The sequence below is a fragment of the Engystomops pustulosus genome, chromosome 1 (genome assembly GCF_040894005.1).
Source record: "Engystomops pustulosus chromosome 1, aEngPut4.maternal, whole genome shotgun sequence".
Lineage (NCBI taxonomy): Eukaryota > Metazoa > Chordata > Amphibia > Anura > Leptodactylidae > Engystomops > Engystomops pustulosus.
Genome location: NC_092411.1, coordinates 217998291 through 218011732, shown reverse-complemented (window position 1 = coordinate 218011732; position 13442 = coordinate 217998291). Strand labels below are relative to the sequence as shown.

The 13442-nt window shown below is 40.9% G+C and overlaps 1 protein-coding gene across 3 annotated transcripts in view; it reads left to right on the top strand.

Moving 5' to 3' along the window:
* Positions 1-13442, top strand: part of SCLT1 (sodium channel and clathrin linker 1) — a 105187-nt gene that overhangs the window by 65373 nt on the left and 26372 nt on the right. For all 3 annotated transcript variants that reach the window (XR_011849201.1, XM_072119401.1, XM_072119402.1), the window contains exons 15-18: positions 3039-3110; positions 5531-5605; positions 6765-6910; positions 12801-12993. Coding sequence is in view for 2 of the 3 variants with exons in the window: in XM_072119401.1 (XP_071975502.1) it covers positions 3039-3110; positions 5531-5605; positions 6765-6910; positions 12801-12993 (486 nt within the window). In the remaining variant the exon portion in view is untranslated. The remainder of the gene's footprint in view (positions 1-3038; positions 3111-5530; positions 5606-6764; positions 6911-12800; positions 12994-13442) is intronic.

The window sequence follows — 13442 nt, the reverse complement described above, 5'->3', positions numbered from 1 at the left end:
TTTAATAGGCTAGGGTCACCATGATGGTATTCGTGCATGTGCCTGGCAATCGGGACATCTGCGTTAGTCCGTACGGAACTGAGGTGTTGGGAAATCCGGCGTCTAAATTGCTGTGTATGAAGCGATATAGATGATGTTGGTACTTTTACAGTTAATAAACTGTTTAATCATATATTCGCGACCATCGCATGGATTACAAAAAGATTTAACTTTTAACACTTGGGGACAAAAATTACAGTTTCCACATGGGAAGGATCCCTTTATATCATATTTCAGCCAAGTTGGTTGTGTAGAGTCCGTAGGTAGGTAACTTTTTACCAGGTAGTCTTTCAAGTTCTGGCTGCGTCGATATTTGACGCTCAGATTTTTCGTCAGTACCTGGCAAAGGTCCGAATCTGATCTTAAGATTCGCCAGTGTTTTTTAAGAATGCGTGTGACTTCGGACGCGTATCCGTCGTATGTGCCTATACAGCGAATAATCTTTTGAGTGGGTACTTTAGGGTGAGTGTCCATGAGCAACCTCTCACGGGAGGTATGTATGGCTCTACGATAAGCTCTTTGTAGGGGTTTATTTGGATAGCCGCGTCTTCGAAATTTCAAATAGAGGTTATCACATTCCTTCTGAAAGGGACCTTCAGTGGAACAGTTCCGTCTAGCTCTTAAATATTGTCCTATGGGTATACTCCTCTTTAATGGCATTGGGTGCCAGGTATCCCAGTGAAGCAAACTATTCGTTGCTGTAGGTTTCCTATAAATCTCCGTATTGACACGGCCATCAGGGTCCAGGGAAATGGTCAGATCCAAAAAGTGTAAACGATGAGGGTGTATTTCGTGGGTGAATTTCATGCCCACCTCGTGATTGAGGTGGGCTACAAATTCTTCAAACAAGGCAACATCCCCCTCCCAGAAGATCAATATATCGTCGATATATCTACCCCAGAAGGGGATGTGCTTGGTGTAATGATCGTTGTCAATGAAAACATATTGTGCTTCCCACCACCCTAAAAATAAATTAGCATAATTGGGGGCACACGATGTGCCCATGGCTGTGCCATTTATCTGTAAATAATAAGTCCCATCAAACAAAAAATAATTGTGCGTCAAAACAAATCTTAAAAGTGTCAAAACAAAATCATTGTGTTCATGGAATTGGATGCTCTTAGTAGAAAGAAAATGTTGGACTGCTTTGAACCCTAGCTCGTGCTCAATGTTTGTGTATAGAGCCTCTACGTCGAGGCTAGCAATCATAGTGTTTGTTGAGAAGAATTTTTTTTTGTTTGATGGGATAATCACCATCATGATAGCCCAGCCTGAGGTCTTAAAGTGTGTGTATATTTCTATGTATAATATATTATTTTTATTTTAACTGTTATACTTCAAGTGTTTGCACTAAGGTAAACCTTTTAAGTGGATGAATATCCCGGGAATATTTGTGAAAAGTGAAAAATATTTTTTTTTTACTCTTACATCTATAGCTACAGTGTGGATTGGTGCTTGGTGCTACTTTCTGTCTCCTTTCAGTGACGGCCTGTCGCCGGCAGTCTCCTTTCAGTGACGGCCTGTCGCCGGCAGTCTCCTTTCAGTGACGGCCTGTCGCCGGCAGTCTCCTTTCAGTGACGGCCTGTCGCCGGCAGTCTCCTTTCAGTGACGGCCTGTCGCCGGCAGTCTCCTTTCAGTGACGGCCTGTCGCCGGCAGTCTCCTTTCAGTGACGGCCTGTCGCCGGCAGTCTCCTTTCAGTGACGGCCTGTCGCCGGCAGTCTCCTTTCAGTGACGGCCTGTCGCCGGCAGTCTCCTTTCAGTGACGGCCTGTCGCCGGCAGTCTCCTTTCAGTGACGGCCTGTCGCCGGCAGTCTCCTTTCAGTGACGGCCTGTCGCCGGCAGTCTCCTTTCAGTGACGGCCTGTCGCCGGCAGTCTCCTTTCAGTGACGGCCTGTCGCCGGCAGTCTCCTTTCAGTGACGGCCTGTCGCCGGCAGTCTCCTTTCAGTGACGGCCTGTCGCCGGCAGTCTCCTTTCAGTGACGGCCTGTCGCCGGCAGTCTCCTTTCAGTGACGGCCTGTCGCCGGCAGTCTCCTTTCAGTGACGGCCTGTCGCCGGCAGTCTCCTTTCAGTGACGGCCTGTCGCCGGCAGTCTCCTTTCAGTGACGTCTTCTACTCATTGCAAATAGTAACCAATCACCGCTCAGAGCTCATATTAATGACCTGTGGCAGAATAACAACCAATCACGGCTTTGCTTCTAACTGCCACAGCAGCAGCAGCAGACAATGGCTCCTGTATATGGTGGGTAATTGGTGGATTTTGGAAAGCGCAGGGTGAAAATATCAGCTCACAATGATGTTTCCTGAGTTACAACTGTACGAAGTTTGGTGATTGTAAATGCGACGGTGCAGATATACACAGACACACATCAAGCTTTATATATTAGATAAACACCACGCGGCTGAAGTTGGTTTTGCGCTATGGCTCCTGTTGTTCACGCCGCATGGTCTGCAGTTCCCGCTGGAGATCTGCTGTCTCCGGTAGCGGGGACCTATGTAAGTAGCGTCCGCTGCCCTCCTTTAGTAGGGTCCGCTGCCCTCCTCCATACATAAGGCGCACCAGACTATAAGGCGCACTTTGGATTTCTAAGGAAATCTTAGTTTTTTATGTGCGGCTTATAGTCCAGAAAATAAGGTAGATTTTCTTTAACGGGTTTGTCCTCAAGATCTGACATAATTAGTTCCTGAGTGTTTGACCACAAGAACCTAAGGGACGGTGATAAAAGGCATTACAAGTCCCCTATTCTGGATAAAGCAGGGACACACATCTGTTACTGCCACTTTGTTAGCTCATTTTTATGGGATTAGTTCTTCCCGTCAGTCTTATAAACTGGTAAAAAGGTGACAGTAGGAGAAATCAATAGCCGCATAATACCACATTGTTCAACTTCTTTTCATAATGTCAATAAGGTTTACCAGTATTCATTTATAGATTTATTTTCTCTTGTTTATGTTTCATATTAGGTTTAATAAATAACTTTTTTTAAAATAAAATTTTAGGTAGATGCTGCCAAAAAGTTGTGTAATGTAAAGATTTCACAGTTGACGAGTGGAATATCAGTGTTACAGAGGGTAAGTGTTGGTGAACATGTAATTCTGAGTTATTTGTGTTGGTTTTTTTTGTTTTGGTTTTTTTTAATTAAATGCTGTTATCATTGGGTATTTAGTTTCAACAAAATTGCATAAATCAATAGTGTAGATGATAATATTGAACCTTGTAATATACTTTATTGAAGTTCCTGTGTCTCCCCTGACATTCTTCCTGATTTAAGGAGTTTTGATAAATCTGCTTTCGGGCTTGTACTCCACTGACATCTACAGATAAAGAAACCTCTTAGTGTCTAATAATTTAACCATTTGCATGCAGTCACTGGACAGCTTAATCCCCTTAGAGAGATAAATTCTGTAGGTATAAAAAAAAGATCCTGTCCTTGTGTATCTGAAGATGTTGTGCTTAAAGGGGTTTTCCCACAAACACAAGTTAGGCCCTATCCAAAGCATAGGACCTAATTTGCTGATCAGTGGGGTCTCGGAGCTGAGACCCCCAAAGATCACGAAAACATTGGGTCCCAAATATCCCTTGTCGCTCCGTCAGAGTAAGGGAGCAGATGGCCACGCAGGACCGTTCTGCTCCATTAATCTCTATGTATCAGACTGAAATTGCCAAACGCCGCGCTCGTTGATCGATCTGTGTTTGTGGAAAAGCCCCTTCAATGAAGTACAGTATATTACAAAGTTTACTATTTGACCTTCTCAATTAAATTCAAAAAGATGACTTCAAAGTTTGGGTTATGCTATTATTTTGTTCCTATCCAAGTGAACAAGACTGTGCTGAAGTACCACACACAGCCTATATTACGAGAGTGGTGCTGTTTGTTTATTCATGGATATCACTTATGGTTTAGATATTCACCTAGCATTTTGAAGAAGTATGTGCCATTGATGAATTTCGAGCATTTCGAGTTACGTTGCAAATCCTTGCCTTTTGATTCTGACAAATGTATTTAAAATAAGAGTGATTAACAGTACATTATGTTTTTCTTTAGTGAAGGCATAGAGCACTTCAATGCAAGCGGAATGATTCTATAGTCACTGGAAATCCCTTAGAATTAAGCATCATTTAGTGCTCATTAAATGCAAATAGTAACATTTAACACATGGGATAATTTGAGAAATGACGTTAAAATCTGTGGATGAATGTGTTATTCTTTTTTTCATTTACTGCAGTGTGAATACAGTTAGACTGCTAAGAATTCTGCAAGATAATTTGCTTTCAGCTTCCAAAAATCTCAGCAATTTAATTAAAAAAAAATTCAAAAGTCTACCTGTGGTTGTGAAGTTTTGTTTCTTAATATGTGGCTCATACAACAAGCAACGATAATCTTATTTGTTGTAGGATATAAGACAGAGTCTTATGTCCTTCAGCTAGGATAAAACAGTGCTACAGTATTTACTTAGCAACTCATTAACTTGTTAGATTGCTTTGAAAATCCAAAGAATTCCTTGCTGTGGTCTAGCTAAACATTTCCCATTGTTTTAAGAAATGAGCAGTGTCAGACATAGGAATCATTTATAAACCTATAGAATAAAAATGGCTTGTGATGATTAATGTTGCGACAATCTGAAAAGCATCATGCAAGGTAATAATAATAATATTGTTAATGCCCTGATTGGAGATTTTAGATCTCTAATGTACATCATTTACTCTTTCACTTGAAAGATGTTTTTTTATCTCTATCATATTGGGTTGGTTACTGTCTCCAGTGACGGCAACCAACTTAGAGTGAACCTGTTAGCAGAAATTGATCCACTACCATTGTGGCTGTCAAGCAGATTAACAGAATCAAGGTTTTTTTTTTTTTTTTTCATTTTCCAGTGTTGTGGCATCATCCAGAAAATGTGCTTAGTAACAAGATAGGAATTGGTTATATAAAGTCATGGAGGCGGAGAGCTCAGCAATTAAATAAAGCTTTCCCCTCCTCGGAGTGTCCTTTCTGTTGTGTATGGCATCATTCACCAAAGTTTTTGAGAGCAAGTTGGTACCGTCGATTACCTCGAAGTGAGGATACTTATGCTAGAAGAATGTGACTTCAGTACTAAACACTCCACCTCCATGACTGCATACAACCAATTTATATCTCACCCCTCCACACTGGGTAATGAAGGGCGGTCTGCAGCAGCATGACAACACAATGGTGGTGTTTTTTCTCTTAAAGGTTAACTCTAGCGTTTATAACTAAAGTTATTAGTTCTGCAGCGCTTTCCTGATATGTAAAGTGAAGCCTCCTGTCTTTTACCTCATGAGCCAGACATTCCTGACCATAACATGGCTGCAGAAGGAGGGTCATGTGACCTCTAACTGAAGATTGTTCATGGACAGTTAGAGATCACATGACCCTCCTTCTTCAGCCATTTTATGGTCAGGAATGTCTGGCTCATGAGGTAAAAGCAGATGAAAATAACAGTAAGTTACACTACATTTTTTTCTTCAGGAGTGTGCTGAGAAGCAAAGCTTTGTTGAACGTGCCTTAAGAGACAAGCGAGCAGCAGAGGAAGAACTAGAGAAGGTAAACAAAGTTCTTTACATCTATATACATTTAGTGAGGGAGATTTATTATGTGCCGGGGCTCCTGCGGCTATAATAGCAGCCACGCCCTTTTTTGTTGCAACAGATACAAAAGAGGCTTAGGCAACTTGATATACCCGGCAGCTAATGAGCAAAACTACGCCAGGTCCAACCTGGTGTAGTTTTGCGTAAAGACTGACAACACCAGCCGCCATGCCCTCTCTGCGCCCACATGGGGTGGAGGTGGCGTATTCGCTATTATTTCACTGCGGCGTAGAAGCAGTGGTAAAACTCTACCTATAACTTTTTACGTTTTGCATTCATGAGTGCTGTTCTTTGAAGTGTGTGGAACGTGATTGAGAAATTCAATTTTGCTTATGTGTGTTTTATATACACACTTCATGCTTGGCGAATTATTGCTCAAATTCATATGTAGATGCATTTAATGTATTAGGACTGAACCACAAGGAAACTGTTTTATATTGTTAGAGTTCTTTGCTGTATAAATATTCAGCAACAGACAACTGAATCGGGAATATCACCAATGATTTGATTATTTCATCAAAAAGTGATATTTCAAACACTTTCTTTATCAGTTCCAAACAAAATTATTGTACCCAAAGGTGAAACAAGCAATGAGTTACCAAACGAAAGTATTGTGTGATTCGATCAGGCACCACCTCTCTTTTTTTTTTTTTTATAAAGCATGAAACAGTCTTACAGCTATTCAGTGGAGTCATATGATCTGTACATGATCCCAGTCCCTAGTAATCCCCTGTTGCTAAGCAGTAATACAACTAGCCCTGATGATTTTTTTTGTGATAGGTCCCTTTAACCAAGCATTTTCCTTTTTATTTTCTTTAGCCCCAGAAAGCCAAATTCTAGCACAGACTATATTGGAGAATATCTAACCGTGTTTTTTTGAGGCAAAGCAATTCATCTTGTCCATCACAAATAATATTCCTTTTATGTGTTGGTATATTACATAGCATTTAGTCTCCTATGGAATTATCCTGGCAAAAACCATAAAACGACAGGAAGCAAACAAAGATTTCTTCTGTATGTGAAGTTGTTACTTTCTGACTTGGCCCCTATCCAGTGACTACATTTCACTCCTTTATAGTAATCTATTGCCAACAGGATCCAATCTCTTGTTGCAGGTGTATCGAGAAGGCCGGGGAAATGAGAAAGATTATAGGAAGCTGGAGGAACTACAGCAGCGATGCCTGATTGCTGAACGTACAAAAGATGACCTCAAGATAAGTCTGAATGCAGCGCAGAAGAAAATGAAACAACTGGAACTAAAGTGAGCAAACCCTTTTAGCTATCAATTATATCTTGGGAAAGTCAAGTGAGGCAGAAGGTTTCTCCCATGACTATGTAGATTAGCATTCTGTGGGGAATTGTGCATCATTATGAGGAAATGCCACATATTGTTGACCATTTATTCTACAGAATAAAAGAATAGTCTTTACAATGAAATGCTAACTATAAATTCTGCCATTTGGTAAAGTTAGAGTGCACTTTTTTATACTTTTCATGTGAGGCACCATCTGAGCCTCTGGTTATGTCAGTCTACTCATGTAACTTATTCCACAAATAGGTGCACAGAAGGATTAGCCTGTATATTAGAGATTAAAAACTCTTCTTTTAGAAGTTTAATCTATATTTAAAGTGTAACTGTAAAGTTATAATAATTTTACCAAATTATTATATTTGATTCCCCCTAGTAAAAAAAAAGAACGATGCCTACAGAGACAGAGAAAGTTCTGTAGAATCGCAGACTGGGATGGAGGGACTAATAGGGAACAGGGGAGATCTTGTACCTCACTATTCTGTGCAGGAGATATGTATCCACTGTTCTGAACACATCCAGCTACATACACAGAGTGACAGAGCTCTGTCACATGACCTCCTCAAATGTGAGCAGGGTGCATCAGCGTCTCCCATGAAACTGACAGATAAACTATAAACAAACTACGGACTCACAGGGCCTATCAGCACAGTTAAAGAAGCAGCCATTGCAGCACTGAGGTAATCTGAGGGCTATGGCAAGGAAAATGCTGCATATAGGTAACAAATATAATAGGCAAAGTTGTTTTACATCCCAAGATATATTGATTTGTGGGGAAAAAAAGATTGCCCTTTAAAGGGCATCTACCATCAGGATGAAGGACTGTATGCAAATGAGCCTGAGGGGCTCCTGGCTTCATAGGTATTTATGGAGCCTGGAGCTCCTCAGGCTCATCCGCATACAGTCCTTTAAGCAAAGTTTTGCCTTTTTTATCTGCTTGATGTTATGTGCCGTAAGAAATTAAGGTTTCTAAAAGTGTAATAAGCTGAACCCCTTGCACACCAATATTTCCTAGACACAGAGCGATGAAGCCTTCATAAAGTCTTTGCTATTTTTTGTAAATGGGTCCATATGGTGCCGGTGTTATCGGTCATGTGGCGCGTGTTCACTAGGGCTCCATTTCTTTAGAGATCTCTGGAGCACTTGCACGTAGCTGTTCACATCAGCACTGCCACTTTATTCAATAATGTCATGATACCTCCTTTGGTCCCATAGAGAGGGGAGCTACAGCTAGCATGTGTGACCTTTGCTCCATTGTAAACAGGGTTCTGTAGTACCGTATAATTCTGGGGAATCTCCTTCCATAATTTAATAATGCATATAGATATTCCATAAATAGCCGCACATTCACTGCATAGCTGTGCTTGGAGCTTCTGTACTAGTGGATAGTATGTGTATCTCTCCCCTTAGTGTGTCTATGAGATGGGGGAAGTGTGTCGCACCTCTACCCCTATACACCTTATCTAAAATGTGAACACACTTGAGCTAGACATGATGAAATAAAATTACTGAGGCCAATTTAGGAGCCTGCTGATTTGACACATTTTCCCATTTTGAAGTATAACTTAATATTTAACACTGTTCAGAAACTTCAGATACTTCTATGACTGTATAATGATACCACATGCAGCCTTGGATTATTCCAATGCAACTTTGTCAGAAGCACAGTTATATTTTAGGAAAGCACTTAAAATACCAACCTCATTGAGAATCACCTAGGAAGCAGGTCCTTACATTTCTATAGTCTTTTCTATACATTTACTCAATGCTTTCAGGGAAAACCGTCCTCTTCTCCAATCTTACTACCTTGTAATATTTTATTTACTGAAATTATGCGTTTAGATATAGAAGAAAAATATTATTAGCCCATAACTTCCAGCTTGCTTTTTTTATAGCAGCTATCCCTTTTTATGTGATTCTTTCTCCTCGTTTTTTTTTAATACGCTAGTTTTTTTATGAGCACTTTAAGCTTTTCAGCTGCATAAATCTATATGTAATACCTTTTTCTGAAAAGTTGTGATTACAGTTACAATTGTAATTCTCCAAAGGGCATATTTTTCTGTCTGGATTCAGACTACCTAAAGAGCTCCACTGTTCTGATCCTGATGCAAATCAAAGCTCACACACTTTAAGCTATTGTTCCATGTCCTGAATTAGTAAGTGTAAGATGACAATATTATATTCTGATTTTACCCGCAGTCACTTTTGATTAGCACATTATTCCTAGGTAGAGCACATGGATCGCAGTCTGCGGATATGTGGCATTTGGGAGAATAACTTCACCTTGTATTTTCTAAAAGTGTGCAGACTAAAAGAAATACATATTGTAATGATTCCACGTACTTCATAGCAAGACTGAAATTTCAATAAAATAGACATTGGTCTCTGGTTTGTTTGCTGCATAAAATGATAGTTGCTGCATCGGTAGTTTAGGCATACTATGGATAGGCATACTAAGATATTATGGACTCGAATGGAGAGAGACCAACTATTAATAAAGCCCGCCTGACAGCTCCCATTTTCCAGTTTGGTGTAAGTTTCTGAGGTGGGACTCACATATTTCAAGTGTTTAACGTATTCTGATGAAAGAACAGTCCCGATAATTTTTCAACAAAGATAAGGAAAACATCCAGACGAACACTTCAGAAATAATGCAGTGTCTAACAAGTCCCAAATGTGTGTATCTTGAAAGTAAAGATAGAAGTCTGTCAAATAGATTGTAGTGTCCATTTCCTGCATCGCTCCAGTACTCCTGGTCTCAGCCAGAAGTACCAGTGGGGGTCACAGGAGACCATAGATTTTCCACAGCAGGTTCCTTGATCTCCCACTACTTCTGTGCAGGTGTTGAAGTCCCTAAATACCAGTGGGAAGTAGGAACTGGAACAGGATAAGTGGAAATCCCCTTTAAGAAAACATATAAAAGAAACATATATATATTATTTATTAAAAGAAATTTATTTGGAACTGCTCTTATTCTTCATGAGTAGGCGGATGAGGATGTTCTCTCTTCCCATCTCGTTCCTCTTCGGTGTACAACAGAATGACAGAACTGTCTGTAGGGCACCAGGCATATCTCACTCCAATACGCTCATACAGAATGGGATGCGCACTGCTTGTCCGGGAAGATTGAGTATGTCCCCCGTTGCAAAATTTTGGAAACGGGTAACTTGTATTACTGGACAATATGACTTGGTTCTGTTTACTATTTGAACATGGAGATATATGTTGACAATATATAGAGAAGGTTCTCCAGCGGGTCCATTAAAACCATTAAAGCTTTATTTCATATTGATAAAAGTAAAAATAAAGTAGTGTGCACAATGACAAAAGTTGATGCGAATCGGACGGAGCGCCGCCCTTAGTAACAAGGTACAAACTGGGTATAGCAGATATTTATACAAACGGGGATTACGACTAAGGAGGGTGCTCCTTCAGAATTGTGTCAACTTTTGTCATCGTGCACACTACTTTGTTTTTACTTTTATCAATATAGAATAAAGCTTAAATGTTTTTAATTGAACGACTGGAGAACCTTATGTCTCCATAATACTTACCTGAAGCAACTTGTCATTTTTCCTCCATGCAGTGTCATTTCCACCTTAAGGCCATTCAATTTCCTTCATCCAGTGAGCTGTGTGCATTTTTTCTTCTAATTCAACATGCACATATACTTTGCTTTGTTTTCACTTTGTTAGGCTGCATTCACACTACCACAAGGGGGACGTATATGCGGCCGATATACACTCACCGGCCACTTTATTAGGTACACCTGTCCAACTGCTGGTTAACACTTAATTTCTAATCAGCCAATCACATGGCGGCAACTCAGTGCATTTAGGCATGTAGACATGGTCAAGACAATCTCCTGCAGTTCAAACCGAGCATCAGTATGGGGAAGAAAGGTGATTTGAGTGCCTTTGAACGTGGCATGGTTGTTGGTGCCAGAAGGGCTGGTCTGAGTATTTCAGAAACTGCTGATCTACTGGGATTTTCACGCACAACCATCTCTAGGGTTTACAGAGAATGGTCCGAAAAAGAAAAAACATCCCGTGAGCGGCAGTTCTGTGGGCGGAAATGCCTTGTCAGAGGTCAGAGGAGAATGGGCAGACTGGTTCGAGCTGATAGAAAGGCAGCAGTGACTCAAATCACCACCCGTTACAACCAAGGTAGGCAGAAGAGCATCTCTGAACGCACAGTACGTCAAACTTTGAGGCAGATGGGCTACAGCAGCAGAAGACCACACCGGGTGCCACTTCTTTCAGCTGAGAACAGGAAACTGAGGCTACAATTTGCACAAGCTCATCGAAATTGGACAGTAGAGGATTGGAAAAACGTTGCCTGGTCTGATGAGTCTCGATTTCTGCTGTGACATTCGGATGGTAGGGTCAGAATTTGGCGTCAACAACATGAAAGCATGGATCCATCCTGCCTTGTATCAACGGTTCAGGCCAGAGGTGGTGGTGTCATGGTGTGGGGAATATTTTCTTGGCACTCTTTGGGCCTCTTGGTACCAATTGAGCATCGTTGCAACGCCACAGCCTACCTGAGTATTGTTGCTGAATGTCCATCCCTTTATGACCACAGTGTACCCAACATCTGATGGCTACTTTCAGCAGGATAATGCGCCATGTCATAAAGCTGGAGTCTTCTCAGACTGGTTTCTTGAACATGACAATGAGTTCACTGTACTCAAATGGCCTCCACAGTCACCAGATCTCAATCCAATAGAGCATCTTTGGGATGTGGTGGAACGGGAGATTCGCATCATGGATGTGCAGCCGACAAATCTGCGGCAACTGTGTGATGCCATCATGTCAATATGGACCAAAATCTCTGAGGAATGCTTCCAGCACCTTGTTGAATCTATGCCACGAAGAATTGAGGCAGTTCTGAAGGCAAAAGGAGGTCCAACCCGTTACTAGCATGGTGTACCTAATAAAGTGGCTGGTGAGTGTACGTCCCCCATAGACGGCAATGGGCGCGCGGCGCCCTACAGGAACGGTACGGTGCAGCACACGTGCAGCACCGTACTGCTCCGTGCCCCGCGAAAAAATAGGACATGTCCTATTTTTTCAGGGCATATGGCGCCGTGCATTATTTATCCCTATGGAGAGGGGCCGTGTGCCCGCCGTGCTACGGTACGGCGGGCACCGGTCGTGTGAATCCAGCCTTATATATAGGATTCTGTACATTCCATTGTTCATTATGTGCGGTGTGATTTGTCTTAATTTTCACTAAACAGTTTAAAAAATATATATATATTATGGTAACAGACAGGCAAGTAAAAAAAAAACTTACAAAAGGGAGCAAACAAAGCAGTGATCAGTGATCCTCTCCAGCTTCATTTCGGACACTACAAAAGAGCGCCTCCTCTGTCTACTTCTTGAAACTTTTCAATACACTTGAAATGTCATTGATTGGCTGAAGCAGGTTGCCAGGGCAGTGGACGAAAGGCTGAGAGGTTATTTCCTGTGTGACAAGGTGAACCATGTAGAAGAGACGGGAAGCATCGGTAAGAGAGTGATGGGGCTTGTATGAATGGACTATGGCTTCTTTTTATTTTTCCAAACCTTTTGTATTACAGAATTAAATGACCCAGTGGAGAACCCCTTAAAAGCTTGATGGATCCAGTGATTGATCCTGCAGTAGTAGCCAATAATCTATCTGACAGACATACAGATCAAACAGTGGCTTTATATGCTATTAAATAGTTTTATTTTTAGATCAGGATTTCTGAGATTTTCATTCTTCTGAACCTATTGAGAGAATATACGGTATATTATGGTATTGGAGATTATCTGATTAAAATTTAATGTAGAAATAAGATTATTTGTATTTTCAGTTCTGAAGAAGAGCTGTCAAGGTGCCGGGAAACTATTGTAAAGCTGAATGAGGTTTTGGAGTCTGAGAGAAAAGAGGGCAGCTCTGTGAGTGAAGAAAGGTTGAAACTCGTGCAGGAAAATGAGCAGTTACGGAAAGATGTGGAAGAATGGAAAAAGTCAGCTATAGAGGCACAGCAAAAAGTCACATTTCAGGTAACGTTCAGTAAGGTTTGTGCACAGTGGTGTTCTTTATCCCCTGGTTTGCTTCAGATGAGTTTGTATGAATGTATAAATTATTAAAGCGACAAACTCTGTGTAAATTTTGTATGATAAAGCAAATGCGCCGATTCGCCATACTAAAGGTATATTTTTTATTCAGTTTTCCCTCTATACTTTATATATGGATTGCATGAGTCAGCCATAATGTCTACGGTAATTAACCTTAATGATAAATTTATTAGCTATAAACCCTAACACAATAGGGGCCACACTGCTACTGTCTTAGCCTGAACTGAATGCTATGCGGACATGATCTATGTTCATTTTAGATCTCCCAGATTTGCAATGACCATATCCTAATACCACAGATCCAAGAAGAATTCACTAATTATTATACATCAGTGACTATTAGGTGCTCATGTCCATATCTGCTTTACAGGGGT